Genomic DNA, 15414 nt, shown 5'->3' on the forward strand with positions numbered 1-15414 from the left:
TTTAAAGGCAAGAAATTATCAAGTACGGTGAGAACAATGATGTTTTTTCTTGTGTTAGAGTTTGAATTGTATGATTTATTTCCTTTACTATTCTTTGTTCAAAGTTGAAACCTAAAATATATGAAGATTGAAGAGTATAAGTTTCTTTTCCAAGATTTTTGTCTTGTATATATTTCAATATTAAATAGGAAACGCTAACATAGATATATAAACGTTAGTAGAAGGAAAACAACATTATTTATATCACATTTATTAACTTTTTTATTTTAACGTAATTTGATAAAAAAATTATATAAAACCTATTAATTATTTATAATTATATACATATAAACATTATACTACATCCAATATTTTTTTAAAAAAATATTACACTTTAATATTTTTCGATTGAAACATGTTTATTTAACAGTTCACTATCAGAATAAAATTTTATTCGTACGGATTATATTTAAAAAATTATATTAATATAAAACTATTTGTTATCTCATACATAGGCATATTTAAACTAGTGAAAGTCCCACTGACAGTTAACAATAACATTAGTAAATAATTCCAATTCATTTCGTCTCCCTAAGATCAACCTCAGGCTAGCCAATTTTCCACCATGGAAGTTTGTTTCAATGTCAAAACGAAATTATTTAAAGTGGATTAATAATATAAACGCATAAAATATAGCACATTATTGATAACCCTTCACAAGCCAGGCCTGAGAAACACATTCAATTCATTATGTATTGGATTACTTTGAAAAAAGTAAAGACCAATAATGAGAAAAGAAAAAGAATGAAACTGGTGTCGTATAACTTTAGATTGAATGAACCGAGTCTTCGTCACTGTCTTCTTTGTCACTGCTGCTGCTACTTCCACTACCACTTCCACTACCACTTTCACTACTGCCACTTCCACTGCTACTGCTAGAAGTAGATGTCTGCTCATCCCTTCCCTCTGCATTCGCCTGGGTTTCGGGAGCTTCTGCAGGATTGTGTCCTTTGTCCACCTCGTCACCGCTATCATCCATATCCACAATATCATCATCCGTGTGTGGAACATTCATGTCAAATCCAACATTATCTTTTTCTTCAACATTATTGTCATCCTCCGGTGACTCGCTGCCGAAAAGGTCTTTAATGTCAATATCGTGATGTTCCTCGACTTCATTTTTCGCATCTGGAGAGGCATTAATGGGCGGTTCGTTTAGATAATCAGATGACCTCTTCGAACCAACTTTGACGCCTGCCAAACCACACGTACAACATTAAATGATTCGTAGTTCATGCATAAATAAATAAATAGCAAATCCTGCATCAACTACGTCATTAATGGTGAATGCACCACAAAATCAACAGAGCAGACATCCAATAAAAAATTCTTTCAGCACTGGGGATAAGAATGAGGCAATTTATAGCACGCAGCAAAGGAAACACAGATCATCAAATTGGAAAACATGAACAGAACACTTTTCTACAAAAGATCATACGGTAAATAACCATATGATGAAAATAAAAAGCTGCATCACATGATGATGAAAATGAAACGCTTACGGCCTGTTTACTTTGAAAAAAAGTTTAAAGCTCAATATAGTCCAAATATGCAATTACGTAAATCTTCAAACTATATGATACATACCGGTATTCTCAGGTTCACCAATATCAATACGCTCCACCTCAACCTGTGCAGAACCAACAGAAATATCGTTAAAATGGTACAAGAGAAACTATTTTGCTTCATTCATTTAGAAAACCTTGTTCGCCAGTCTCAAAAATATAATTTTACAGCCTTCAGTTCTTTCTATAACTCTTTTCCCCCTTAATTAAACAAATGCTTCAATTGATGAAAAATAAAAAATATCTTACTGTGTAACCATGGAAACAAATAATGGTCCTGTCATAAAATGAAAAGTATCTCCATGATAACAAGCATAAACAAACACTTTTATATTTCCCCTCCAGGTCTCTCCAATCAACTCACCCTCCCCCCACCCCCTCCCCAACTTTCTCTCTCTATCATTATGATATCAATAATACATTATGGTAATCATGACATACCAAACATAATAAATTTTTAACTCCATAAAATCAGTAAAAATCTCAATGCATTGTAAAAATAATCATATTTATAATGTAAATTTCTAACAGCAAGCAATTTTAAGATACAATGGAATTAGCTAGTATACACAACTATGCCATAGATAGTTAGTGAGCACTTACTGGCACAGCCTGAAATGAGCTCCTGCCAAGAGATGCTGGCTTTACAGACTTCCCAACAGGGGATGATCGAGGATCCAAAGCTGGTCCAGATGGAGCAGCCACAGCTGTAGCTGCAGCACCTGCAGATTCACCAGGCATTCGTAGGTGTCGCAGTTGTTTTACGGCCCTATGAAGTCGCTCCAATCGAAGTGTCTCACCATCAAAAAACAATACAGCATCGTTTTCCTTGTAATCCTCACTGTTCCCCTCAAATGTCACCTTGGGTTTTCCTATTTGGTTGTTCTGAAATTCCACAGAAATCCTGTTCTCTTTGGTCTTGCGTAACAATCCTGGCTTATTCTTATCAACTGAAGCTGGCTTAAATTCATCTGTACAGATTCAAGACTTTAATGATTAAAATTCAACATAAATAAGGGAAAAAAATAAAGAACAAAAGTCAAAAAGCTTGACGATATAATCATTGCAAAATCAAGAGTGAACATTCCATGCCTAGTTGCCAGTAACTTGGAAAACAAAAACTGACCCACCAGAAAAAAAGAAAACTATTAGAAATGAATTTTATGTTTTGGAACTTACATCGCAGCGTGCAGTATTTGTTGGAGGATTCATCTTTGAAGGAAGGTCCAAGGGTGAGATTGTACCACCGATCAGGCTCAGGAGCAGTCTTGGGCTCTTCTCGAGATTTGTTGGCCATGGTAGAAATAAAGTTCACCGACCTCAGACAGCCTGATTGGAACAATTTTTCACTGAACTCGTTCAAAAAGATGCAAATTTAGATAACTAAACAAGTCTTCTAGTAGTATAGCAGGATATATCAGTTCTACTCATCAATGGTTTCAGAAACATAAGGCTAGGGAAAAACAAAGGTAAGAAGAAAACTCAGCAAGTGCTCCAGAATCATATTAGAACTTGTTTTTAATTTGAACGAGTTTGGAAATTGTTTGAATTTGTAGTGTCGTGTTAAGTTCGTTTATTAGTAGCATTCTTTACAGTCAGGTAGGAATTAGTACCACATGAACATCAATTGACATTTGACAGTGGGTTAACTCAAGAAAATTATTCTTCCACAATATACAACTAGATTGTGTTTATTTATTAAGGAAAAGTCTTATAATCCTCATTCAATTGTTGGAAGAACCATTCACATTCAAAGTGTCTGGACTATGATAATGATTCACAAATATTCACACTAACGAAAACTTTGCAGTTGTTGTATCTCATGACCTCGAGATAATAACTATCTCTTAATTTTATCTCAAATCTTATTATTACAGAACCAACACAAGGCAAGCACCGCGAGATTAATAAGACGGGAAATAACCAAAACCAAGAAACCAAACCTGAGAGCATCAGACTACTGTTTTCTTTTCTTTTTTTGTAAAATTAATCAAAGACATATTTAGAAAGAACAAGTTAACATGGCTGCACCAATTTACCATATATTATAAATAAAAAGGAGCAAAATCCAAAAAGGCAAAAAAAAATAAAACATAAATCTGAGACAGAATGAGATGAGGACCAAAAGAAAATATGGATATATCTGTGAACCAAGAAATAACTGCAAAACCAATGAGAAAGACAGATTCAGGAAAAGAGAATCACAATCAAACTTACATTGATATACAAAGCAACTGCAGAGATAAGGGAGGAATATAATTATTTAAATAAAAAATAAAAAATTTATGGAGATTTGGAATGAGACGTGTGAATTAAGGGTTCACAGAGAAGAATCAGGGGTTTTGCTTGCTTTGATTGTTGGGAGAGGCTGAGATGGAACTGGGGTAGCCAATTGAGAAGCCAGATGTTTTCATTGAACAGATAACTGAAATGTGAAACCCAATGAACTTTCTGTATTCCTAACTCGTAAACCATTTAAAAAGAAGGTCTGGTTAATTCAGGTGTGGTTTTATTTGGTTTTTGGAGTGGTGTAGTTCATTTGTTTTCTTCACACATCATGTGAGTTTATTAGCTTTTACCTATTCAACAGAAGAAACAGAAAAGCCCAAGTTTTTCAACATTACTATTACATTATCTAATAATCACTTTCTTCCCTCTAATTCTGAAGATACATACCCAAACTAATTCTCTCACTCTCTCTGCATTACACTTCCATTACAATATTCAAACAATATCACCTCACTCCATTCAACTCTCGAATATATAACCAAATATTGTCAAAATATACAAACTAATTTTCCTCCCTGAGCATAATAAAGAAAATCTTATCGAATCACACAAAACAACCTTCGTGATAACCACATCATAAAAACAACAAAAGTTCAATCGATAATCAAAATTATCACATCAACTTACAACTTCTTTTCCAATTCAATGATTTTCAAAATACTGATTATAGGAGATGAATCATAGAGACGTGGTTGAGACAGAAATACGTACCAGTGTTGGAATTGGCTATCCGGTAATTTTAAACTTAGGGTTCAATCATGGATGTTTTGGTTTTCTATTCTCTGCAAACAGGAAAGGGGGAAAGCCAGGAAATCAAGCATGGTGCTATCTTCTTTTATTAAAAAAACAATAAACAATTCTTTATGAAGATATCTCAATATTGTTTACCTTAACTGTATTTTTTATTTTTTATCTCCATCATCCACAATTTAAAATTGTTTTTTTTAAATAAACAAATTATAATCCTTGTAAAAATAGGTAAATATTATAAGATAAGAAGATCACAAATTTAATAATAATAAATAATAATTTTATCCTGTAAAATAACAAACTAAATAATGATAATATAATATAAATATAAATTAAATAATACTTAAGTGACTTTTTGTTAAGTTATATAATTTTTGCAAAAAAATAATAATTTTAATTTAGGTATTTTTACAAATAATGAAAATTATAAACAAAAATATAATTTTATCAAATTATAAAAAACTATATCTTACTTATGTAATTACTTTTTATATTATAAAAATGTAAATAATATTTGATCTTATATAATATGAAACATAGTTATCGTATTTTATGTTCTTATATTAAAATCTTAATAATTATTTTTTATTTTTATATCTATTTCCAAAATAAATAACAGTTATTCTAAGGATATAATTCTTATATCTTGGGATAGAATAAATGGTATTTGGTTGACTTTTAGAAAAGAAGTTTTCATTTTAGCTAAATTAGTATAATAGGAATGAAACTTTTGAAAATAATACTTTTGTAAAATATAATATGATTGTACTTCATACTTATTTAATTTTTTCTTCTAAAAATATAACCCATTTTCGACACTACAACTATATATTTAAAATACCATCGTTTTAATAGTCAATGCTCATGCAATAATGTTGCATATACACAAACAAAATTATAATTATAGTTGATTAATTATAAATAGATTCTTAAAATTCCTACCCTATTTTATAATGTATCATGAGAAAGACACTTTAACAACATTGTAGGTTTTAAAGGAGACATCTATGCAGGTGTCTATTTTTCCATTAAATTTTTAAAATTATATGTAAATTTGTTGGGGTTTGATTTTCAACAAATTAAAAAATTCAAATTGGACCTGTTTATGGTAACTCATTGGAAAATGTTTACTCGATCAACTTATTCTAAAAATATTATACAAAATTGTCCAAGAACAACTTTTTAAAAATTGACTGCTCTTTTATATCATTTTAGTATATGCAAAAGGAAAATTAGAAGAAAACACTTATTTATTATATATTAAACAAAATTTAAAAATAAGAATTCATTAATGTATTAAATGTTCACGATTTAAGATATACAAAGCATGGTTCTTTAGTCCCAAAAACAAATAATCTCATTTTACAATATTATTAGAAGAAACAAAGTTTAATTAAGTTTTAAATTTCTGTTAAGTTGGGAAACTTTAAACTAACTATCTGTTAAATTTTTATGATTAATTGAGTTTTAAAAATTTTAAAACTTTTTAATTGAGTTGTTAAATATTTTGTTAATTAGATTATTTAGTTTCGAGGATTTATTAAGATTTCATCACGTGACTTTTTAAATTATTGGGTTAAATATGTTTTTAGTCCCTAAACTATTGGCCGTTTCTGGTTTTCGTCCCTCTTCCAAAGTAAGGTACAATTTGGTCCTCATTCTTTAGAAAAACGTTCGTTTTAGTCCTCAAAATTTTGTTTTTAGTCCTCGTTTTAGTCCTCAAAACGTTCGTTTTTTCGACTAAAACGAACGTTTTTTAAAGATTGAGGACTAAATTGTACCTTACTTTGGAAGAGGGACGAAAACCAGAAACGGTCAATAGTTTAGGGACTAAAAACATATTTAACCCTAAATTATTTTATAATTTTATAAATTCTTAATTTATTCTACAACTTTATAATTTTAGGATTTATATTATTATTTTTAAAATTTTATAACTTATTTCTAAACTAAATATTTAATATTTTTACTTTTTCTGTACTTATTTAACATTTACCAATCAGTATTTAATATTTATATAATTATATAAAAAAGTATCCGTAACAAAAAAAATATATTTTTTGACCTTAAATACAAGGTAAAGTTGTTTTCAAAATGAAATTGAAGATATCAGAAATTTTTTATATTCATCAATTATAAAAATAAAGATAAGAAAATATTTTCCTAAATATGAAATTTTATGGAATTATCCTGCCCCCTTTTTCTTCGCCCTCAAATCATGTCTTTTTTGATAATATTTTTTTATTATATTATTATTGTTCCCAAAACTTAAAAAAAAAAGAATATTTTTTTTTGGATTATTATATGTAATTGAAAAAAATAGGAATGCAGTGAATGTCAGTGCATGTTAGGAAAGGAGATAAAACAAGAATCAGAGGGAAGAGTGGGTAAGAAAATAATTTTTTAAATACAAAAGATGTTAATTTTAAACCAATTAGGAGAAAAGATAAAAGATTATTGGTGTAGTTTATAATTGAGCCAAAGTGAAATTGGCTAGAAAACAATTTCCCTGAACTGAGCTGTGTCACTCCAAGCAAAAGTCAAGAAACAAAATATATCAGTGATTGATTTGAACGAAATGATACTTTGAAATTTACGACTCCAAATTGGGAAAAGTACAAATAAAACCCTAAGCATTTCTTCGTCATCAATTTTGATGCCATGGAAATCACTCTTCTCTCTTTCAGTTCTCCAATCCACCACCGTCTTCATATCGGTTAGTCCTTTCCTTTCTTATTTCGATTTCTAATTCTTCCACAACTTTTTCTTCACTTATTTCTTTGTTTTTTTAATCTACAGGCCACAAAGAAGCGAGATTCTTTGGGGGATCCTCTTCCACCCTCGTAAGTAATGTAATTCTTTATCATTCTAATCTGTCTCATGTTTATTTCATGTGTGTGTGTGTGGGGTTTTAGTTTTGTTTGATTGAAGCCCATCGGCTTTGCAGCTGTGTACTCACCGTGGAACAACTTATAAGCACCCAGTTTTGAGGATTTCACACAAGGGTAAGTGTGTACTCTCATTATGCATTTTTAATAACATCTTCCATTACAAAAGATTCAATCTAATCTGGTGTTTTTTTGGTGTTTATTAGTTTGTTTATTTCCTTCATACTTGGATGAGGGTGTAATGATTGTATATAGTAAATATGGTAAATGACTGTTTGTAATTTTATTTATTTATGCTTTATGGTTGTTTCCCTTTCCTCTGTAGCTCCTCAATGTAGCATGCAAGGAATCTCTAAGAAGCTTGAAAATGTACCATGGCTGTTTGGTAGTCCTAAATTTATTGTTCAGAATAAATTTCCCAGAGATGTAGTTGTTAGATCTGAACTTACTGCAGCTGGGTCTGCTGAAGATGGCTATTTACTACCTGGTATGTATAATATGTTTTATTTGATTAGAGTTTTTGATTTATGTTTGGGAGACTGATTTATTTTGTCAAGTATTGATTATCTCTTACTTGCAGAGCTGAAAGTGGAATCTAAAGTCAGGGGAGCTTGCTTTTATGTTGTCACAGCCTTCAGTGCCATATTTCTTTTTGTGCTGATGATGGTTGGACATCCATTGGTACTCCTGTTTGATCGCTACAGAAGAAAGTTCCACCATTTTATTGCCAAAGTGTGGGCTACACTGACTGTAGCACCATTTTTCAAAATTGAATTTGAGGGAATGGAGAATCTGCCACCTCCAGATACCCCTGCCGTGTATGTTTCGAATCATCAGAGTTTTCTAGACATATATACTCTTCTTACGTTAGGAAGAAGCTTCAAGTTCATTAGCAAGACTGGTATATTTCTTTTTCCAATAATTGGGTGGGCAATGTTTTTTTTGGGTGTCATTCCTTTGAAGCGCATGGACAGCCGAAGCCAGCTGGTATTCTTTCTCTATTATCACTAGTATTGCAGTTAATTTTAACCAGTTCTTGTTGGATGGATGGCAGTGTTTTCTGTGCAATTATGTCCCCCTTTTGGCTTAAAAGACATAAACGATGTTCAAGTCATAGTTTTTCTTGCTTCTTAACCTGCAGGACTGTCTTAAACGATGCATGGATTTGATCAAGAAAGGAGCCTCTGTTTTTTTCTTTCCAGAGGGAACACGCAGTAAAGATGGAAAACTAGGCACATTCAAGGTGAGTTTGTGTAAAAATTCTTGTAATCATCAATCATTGCCATCTTTATAGATAATTGTGATATAGAAGCAGACACTGAGATCCAAGTTAGATAGGAAAGGATCCCTAATGGATTGAAGTTTGTTCATTAGTAGGAGAATAGGGGATAAAAATTAATTGATTTTGTACTAGCATTTTAATATTAGAAAGAAAGTTATCTAATAGTTAAAAATGAATTTTTTATTAGAACCATTAAATTAAGAAAAGATCAAAGGTTAGGATGAGGAGTAACTCGCATAGAGTTACTTTGAAGTAACTTGACTCTCTGTATGTATTTATGTATGTAGTATACATACAATAAGCTCAAAAAGATAGAATAACTCAAAATTCATGTATTAGTCCGTAATATTAATAAAAACTCAGTACCATACAAAAGGAACAAAATTTAAAAAATGAATATTGCTGCTGCTGGGAAAAGGGCTGAGGAAGAAAGTCAAAATATAAGACGAGTATACAATACCTGCTGGTGGTTGTGTATCTATATGTTTGATAGGAGATTTGTAATTAAGAAATGTGTAGTTATTTGCTGTATGTGTATTGAGAATACACTTTGTAAGAAACTTTTCTCTGTAGGACAGCAAGTGTGTTGTTGTATTGTGTGTGGTTTCACTGTTCAATGTCATGTTTTATTCATTTATCAATCAGTGTTCTATCATTTTGGTCCAACTTGCCTGATCCAATAGATATTTCATGACAAGTAGTTCATCATTTCAGCATGAGTAAGGTAATTGGAGTGGATTGTTTGGAGAAAAAACTTAGGTTGGAGGCCAAAATTGAATCTAGCATGGAAGAAAATATAGGACGTAAGGAAATTCATTGGGAAGCTGTTGAGTGTTGAAAAGTGTGGAGGAAGACATCATATGGGTCTAATTCAGATTATCATCACAATTTTGATGAATATCATATTGCAAAACATCTATTTGTTCAATTTATTAACACTGCACGAGGGAAGGAAGGTGAAGATGTATATTTCTTCTATTGTTTGTTTGGATTGAAAATCTGCCAGGGAGGGCTGTGTCTTTTAGTGGTTCCCATGTGATTTGAGTTCCATTCAATACTAGTGTGTGAGATGGGACTGAAATCTGCTACATAAATGATAACAGGATGAATGCCCTTGTAAGAATGTTTCTGTGGTGAGTACTTCTTGTGGCTTGTTGTTCGAAAAATTGTTGTACTGGCAAGTACATAAAAGTTGACTAGTTAGAATTTGTTCACAAACATGACCGTGACCTGGATTTGTAGCACCAAGAATCATCATGGTACAAAAATTGTGCAGCATCCTTTTAACTTGTTCCAATTAGTCAGCTTCCAAGAACATTCTCATTTCTTCAACAAATTGTGCTTATTATGCAATGAAAGGAGACATTATATAATGATTAATTTGTTTGATAGAAGCCAACTTGTGGGCAGAATGGTAAGGATATTGAATATCATTTACAAAATACTGAATTTTTCTCTGGAAAGTGTTATAGGTTTTCAATGTTCTGAGGGTCCACAGTATATTGATTTCCACATATAGAGGCATTAGAGCATAAAGCTTAAAATCCAGTTTCATCCATTGTTCAATGTTATTTGATTACACTTTGTTGCAATGCTTTTGCAAGTGATCATGGTAACCTTGACCATGGAACCACTTGAGGATAAAAGATTTAGGAGAAATATTGCCTGAGGGAGATGTTGCTCTTAACGGATCTATTAATAGAAAAAAATGCACAAATCTGAAGTACAACAGGTAGATGAGAAAATCTGCACCTTGGACCCTACATGATTGGCAGGCACAGCCCAAAAAAACACCTTAGAAGACAATAAACTTTTTTAACAAAACTAAATCTCAACATAATTAATCAAGACAAATAACTTTGTCTATTAAGTTTCTTGGAAGTTATTGTGGGAGTCCCAAGAAATGAGGAAATTGGACTAGACTCCATTCTACGGAAGAGGAGGAGAAATATTGTCCAAGGATTTTTTTTGGACTCCACTGACCAGACAGGGGTGATGGTCCCAAAAGATGGTTGGAACAGGGACTGGAAGAGCTGATGAAGCCCCTAGAGGAGATGTGGTGTCACTCCTATCACATGAAGGCGGTGCGTGGGTTTCATGTGCCTAATTGTACCATACCAAAGTGGTGTGTGGAGGAGTGTGCAGAGGCTTTAGCCTCTGAAACTAGTTGGGTTATTATTGTGTGAATAGGCAGTGACTAACCAAACCTACTTTAATACTAACTTGAGATTATTAACTTTTAGAAATAAGGCTTGAGTGTATATTTTGACTTGACAATTTGTGTATATACGCTTGTGGGTGTGTACAAAAAGGTCTGAAGAGATGTGCACAGGAAGGGAAAAAATTCCACTACCTATGTCACCCAGTGATGGATCTCAAATCCTGCACCAGCAGGGCCAAACAATAAAATTAATCACTATTATAAAGATTGCAATTGCCCACCCTAAAATGTATCAAAATTCGCCTTTGATGACACATATATTAGTTATTAATCAATTGTCTTAAAAAAAATAAAGAGCAAGGCTCTTGAATAAGTGTAGCAACTTAATGACAAATAAATAAGATGTTAGGTTAGGTTGTTATTGTGTGAATAGGCAGTGACTAACCAAACCTACTTTGATACTAACTTGAGATTATTAACTTTTAGAAATAAGGCTTTTGTGTATATACCCTTGTGGGTGTGTACAAAAAGGTCTGAAGAGATGTGTGCAGTAAGGGAAAAAATTCCACTACCTATGTCACCCAGTGATGGATCCCAAATCCTGCAACAGTAGGGCCAAACAATAAAATTAATCACTATTATATAGATTGCAATTGCCCACCCTAAAATGTATCAAAATTCGCCTTTGATGACACATATTAGTTATTAATCAATTGTCTTAAAAAAAATAAAGAGCAAGGCTCTTGAATAAGTGTAGCTAATAAATAAGATGTTTGGTTAGGTTCACTTGTAGCAAGATCTGCTATAATCACTATCCTAAAAACTTATTACACCTGTTTATACTTATAATTTAATTAATCATATAGGTCTACTTCAAGAGTACTGCAAGGAGTGAGTGCTCAATTAGCAGCAAAATAGAGAATAATCGGAAAAAGGTAGGAGGAGAAAGAATTTTTTTTTTAGGGTTTCAACTATAGGATGCTGACAACTAAAATGACTAACAATGATCTTTCTTTAGTAACATGCTACAAGTTGTAAATGGATGGAAAAGTAGAAAAACAGAAATAATACATACTGATATTACTTTCTTATACCTTTCCATATGTTTCCTGAATATTGTTATTCAGCATGAAGTTTATTATCAAACAAAAGTGTGTCCTCTGCACAGTTTTTAAATAAAATTAAGAGTTTAAAAAACTTTAAAAGGAGAAGAGTGAGAGAAAAAAGAAAGTTAACTCCAATGTACTGTCCAACCAACAGGTGGTGACGAGTGAACAATTTTTATATTACAATAAGTAGCAAAATACAAAGAAATTATTTGTTATAATAATATAATAAAAGATTAGGATAGTAATATGAAATTAATACATGTCTTTGGTAAAAGAAGATAATACCTTCCGAAATACAGGAGTGTATTCAGTTTTACCATACTGACAAAAAGTTAAGAATACTGGATATAAAATTTAGGATGGGACATGAGAATTTAACGCAGTGACTATGCTATATTTGTGGTGGTGAATATAATAATTGACTATCCAGATTTACCTTGTGTTCATAACATGAATTGTGTCTTTTTACGGATATGGATGAGGTTAATGGCATTCACATACTAAATAAGTAACTAGCACTAGCACAATTTGATAACATTACTAAAACACTCAACACTGAAAGAGTAATAGTTATATTTTAAATGAACTTATTTTTAAATTTTGATAGTTTTTCCTTTTCCATTACTTTCTGTCTTCACTTGGGATTAAAGTGATTTGGGTGCTTATTGCACCTAGATAGGGAACTTGACCATAGAGATGATTGAAAAATCAGTAGGAGGGGGGTGCAGGGTATCAGGGTATGTTTTAACTGGACTGGCTCATGAAAGCTGTGACCCAGAAAAATAAGAGGCTCCCTAGCTTATATGATGATTATGAAATGTAACTTGAGATAAATTAATTTCAAATATTTCATTTTCTGTTCTTTATACATGTTTGTTCTGTCTGAGATTTATATCAGTGAACTAACTCATTCTTTTGTGACTTTCTTTGGGGGATTTGCAGAAGGGTGCTTTCAGTGTAGCTGCAAAGACAAATACTCCACTCGTTCCTATTACCCTTATTGGAACTGGTCAAATCATGCCTGCAGGAAAGGAGGGTATAGTGAACGTAGGATCTGTGAAAGTAGTTATACATAAACCCATTTTTGGAAAGGAATCTGATGTGTTATGTAAAGAGGCTAGGAAGGCAATCGAAAGTGTACTGACTCAAAGCTGAGAAATAGACTGCAAAAATGTGCTTCCAGAAGTGACCTAATGTACTTATACAATCAAATGCCTGCATCTTCGTTGGAGAATGGATTCTCTCCTTTGAAATTTGAAATGAAAGAGTAAAGTGTTTTCATCTTATCCCTTCATGAATTTCAAACACAAGCTTTATAGAATGTTTTTGTAAAATATATTAAATTAAATAAATCTAATGTCTAAGATGTCATGTAGTGAAAATGTCATTGCAGAGGAAACCTTCTTTTTCTATTAGGGAGTAGGGATCATTAGTATTTTGTAGCAACTTAGCAACCATATTTTGGTGTATTGATCATGATAATTGGATATGTATTTTTTTTTCCACGGCGGTTCATTATTTGTTACAGCTATAAGATTACAACTTTGCAATTTAATCTTGTGTGCATATTGTTTTCTTTTTTGAGAATGTTTCTGAGATGAATTATCATGTACTAATTTTGTGATTTAATATTGTTTTCTTTTTGGGATATGTTTCAGGAATGATTTATTATGTTATTACTAAACATTTTGTTACTTCCTGTGGTGCAGTCATCCTTTCCTTAGGTGGGACTATCTTATTCATGTTGGAACACCTGACATTTGTTCTTCAGGAGAAAGTAGGAGGTTGCATTGCACTTACAGAAGGATTTTTAGATGTCAGCATCGCTTATGCTTAAGTTTGGACTTTTCACCTTTAATGAGAAGACTTTACACAGGAAAGTCATTTACTGACCACACACATAACATATATGTGCAGCAAAAAGTAAATCACCTGTTCAACTAATAATGGATTGTTGTCAATGTACAAAAATGTTGTTAAACTAACATAATAAATTGAATTTGATTGGTCTCTATGACTACTTTTTTTAACTGAAAATATTCTAATAACTTCAGTAATTAAAAGTGTACCTTTCACATTAAATTTCTATGTAATACTTTAACTATTTTTATATTTTTAATGGTTTAGTTATAGCAATTGGGTAACTTTTTTTATTCCACTTTCACCAATGTTTTTTATAATAAACACATTTGGCAGTCACACTTTGCTTGTGTAAGTGACATGAATGTGCATGGTTGAATTGATGGGAGATGGAACTATTGTGACAAATCTTCATAAAAATAGGATGTTGCTTAATGCAAATTAAATTTTAATTACAATAATTAAAAAAATTATTAAAGTTGAAATTGTAAAATTAATATGTTTATTTCACTAATTTAATAATTATAACATAATTTTATTACTATAGATTAATTGTATTCATAGTTATGTGCAAATTAATGACATATGCATCAGTTAATACCATGCAAAGTATTTATTGATTTAAACTGATCTTGAACTTTTTAATCACCGTCTAATTTGATAGTAGTATCTTTTTCTCTTGTAAAATGAATTCTAACAAAATAAGTTAAAGTTGTATAGAAATATAAAATTATATTTAATTTTTATTATTAATTAAATCGATGTATTTTAATGAATTTTATTAACCTAAGCAATTTAAATATAATTTTCATTTTTATAAACTAATTACTTTATAAATAATTAGTTTAAAATCTTAATTAGTTTTAAATCTTAATTAATACTTATTTTCATTAAAATTATATCAAGGATTATTTTTTATTTATTATTTTTTCCAATTAATTTTTTTCTTATCACATAAATAAATGTGTTATACTTTTCTCTCATCTATATCACTTTTCACATATTTCTTATTAATTTAAACAATCTTATTTATTATTGTCTTCTTTCGGTTTTCATCTCTTCACTCCAATTAAAAAAAATAAAAAATCTAAAATATAACTTAAATCGTAGAATTCTTTTAAATATAAGTAGTTGACTACTAAAAGTATTATTACATTTAGTACAAAAGAAATACATTCTTAATTTTATCACTTTTGTTTAATTTTGTTAGTAAATGTAAGATTTCATTTCATAATATAAATTTGTTAAATAAAGCATTAAACATTAAATAAACATGAAATTGTATCCAAAATAATTATAGTAATATATGAGATATTTACATATATAACTTAAAAAGAACTTATATTAACAACACATGTTATAATGTTTCTCAAAATATAGTGTAGAAATGATTAAGTTTAATACAAAACAATTTAGCCAACAACATTAACATCTTTTTTTTTTAAGAATTTGAAAACGAGAAAAACAATAT

The 15414-nt window shown here is 30.8% G+C and overlaps 2 protein-coding genes across 4 annotated transcripts; one reads left to right on the plus strand and one right to left on the minus strand.

The window, feature by feature from the left end:
• Positions 1-657: 657 nt before the first annotated feature.
• LOC124840279 (RNA polymerase II transcription elongation factor) lies at positions 658-4741 on the minus strand. Of its 2 annotated transcripts, none has more exons than XM_047316310.2 (5): positions 4605-4741; positions 2784-2933; positions 2208-2575; positions 1627-1669; positions 658-1233 (listed from the first exon to the last, which is right to left on the minus strand). In XM_047316310.2, the coding sequence occupies exons 2-5, from the start codon at positions 2899-2901 to the stop codon at positions 806-808; spliced, it is 957 nt and encodes a 318-aa protein (XP_047172266.2). In that variant the 5' UTR covers positions 2902-2933; positions 4605-4741; the 3' UTR covers positions 658-805. The 2 variants fall into 2 exon arrangements, with proteins under 2 accessions (XP_047172266.2, XP_047172265.2); XM_047316309.2 differs by having other exon boundaries at positions 2784-2953.
• A 2393-nt stretch (positions 4742-7134) lies between these two features.
• Positions 7135-14097, plus strand: LOC124840278 (1-acyl-sn-glycerol-3-phosphate acyltransferase BAT2, chloroplastic). Of its 2 annotated transcripts, none has more exons than XM_088097907.1 (8): positions 7135-7359; positions 7443-7495; positions 7591-7648; positions 7857-8018; positions 8112-8518; positions 8673-8774; positions 13026-13350; positions 13793-14097. In XM_088097907.1, the coding sequence occupies exons 1-7, from the start codon at positions 7305-7307 to the stop codon at positions 13236-13238; spliced, it is 1050 nt and encodes a 349-aa protein (XP_087954033.1). In that variant the 5' UTR covers positions 7135-7304; the 3' UTR covers positions 13239-13350; positions 13793-14097. The 2 variants fall into 2 exon arrangements, with proteins under 2 accessions (XP_087954033.1, XP_087954034.1); XM_088097908.1 differs by having other exon boundaries at positions 7443-7486.
• Positions 14098-15414: the final 1317 nt, after the last annotated feature.

The sequence above is a fragment of the Vigna umbellata genome, chromosome 8 (assembly GCF_029865625.1).
Source record: "Vigna umbellata cultivar VRB3 chromosome 8, Vumbellata_1.0, whole genome shotgun sequence".
NCBI lineage: Eukaryota > Viridiplantae > Streptophyta > Magnoliopsida > Fabales > Fabaceae > Vigna > Vigna umbellata.

Coding starts and splice junctions, on each gene's coding strand:
- LOC124840279 (XM_047316310.2), bottom strand. CDS start 2,901: ATGGCCAACAAATCTCGAGAAGAGCCCAAGACTGCTCCTGAGCCTGAT. Junction 2,576..2,783: donor CAAATACTGCACGCTGCGAT/GTAAGTTCCAAA, acceptor GAATCTGTACAG/ATGAATTTAAGCCAGCTTCA. Junction 1,670..2,207: donor GCTCATTTCAGGCTGTGCCA/GTAAGTGCTCAC, acceptor GGTTCTGCACAG/GTTGAGGTGGAGCGTATTGA.
- LOC124840278 (XM_088097907.1), top strand. CDS start 7,305: ATGGAAATCACTCTTCTCTCTTTCAGTTCTCCAATCCACCACCGTCTT. Junction 7,496..7,590: donor CTTCCACCCTCGTAAGTAAT/GTAATTCTTTAT, acceptor TCGGCTTTGCAG/CTGTGTACTCACCGTGGAAC. Junction 7,649..7,856: donor TTTGAGGATTTCACACAAGG/GTAAGTGTGTAC, acceptor TTTCCTCTGTAG/CTCCTCAATGTAGCATGCAA.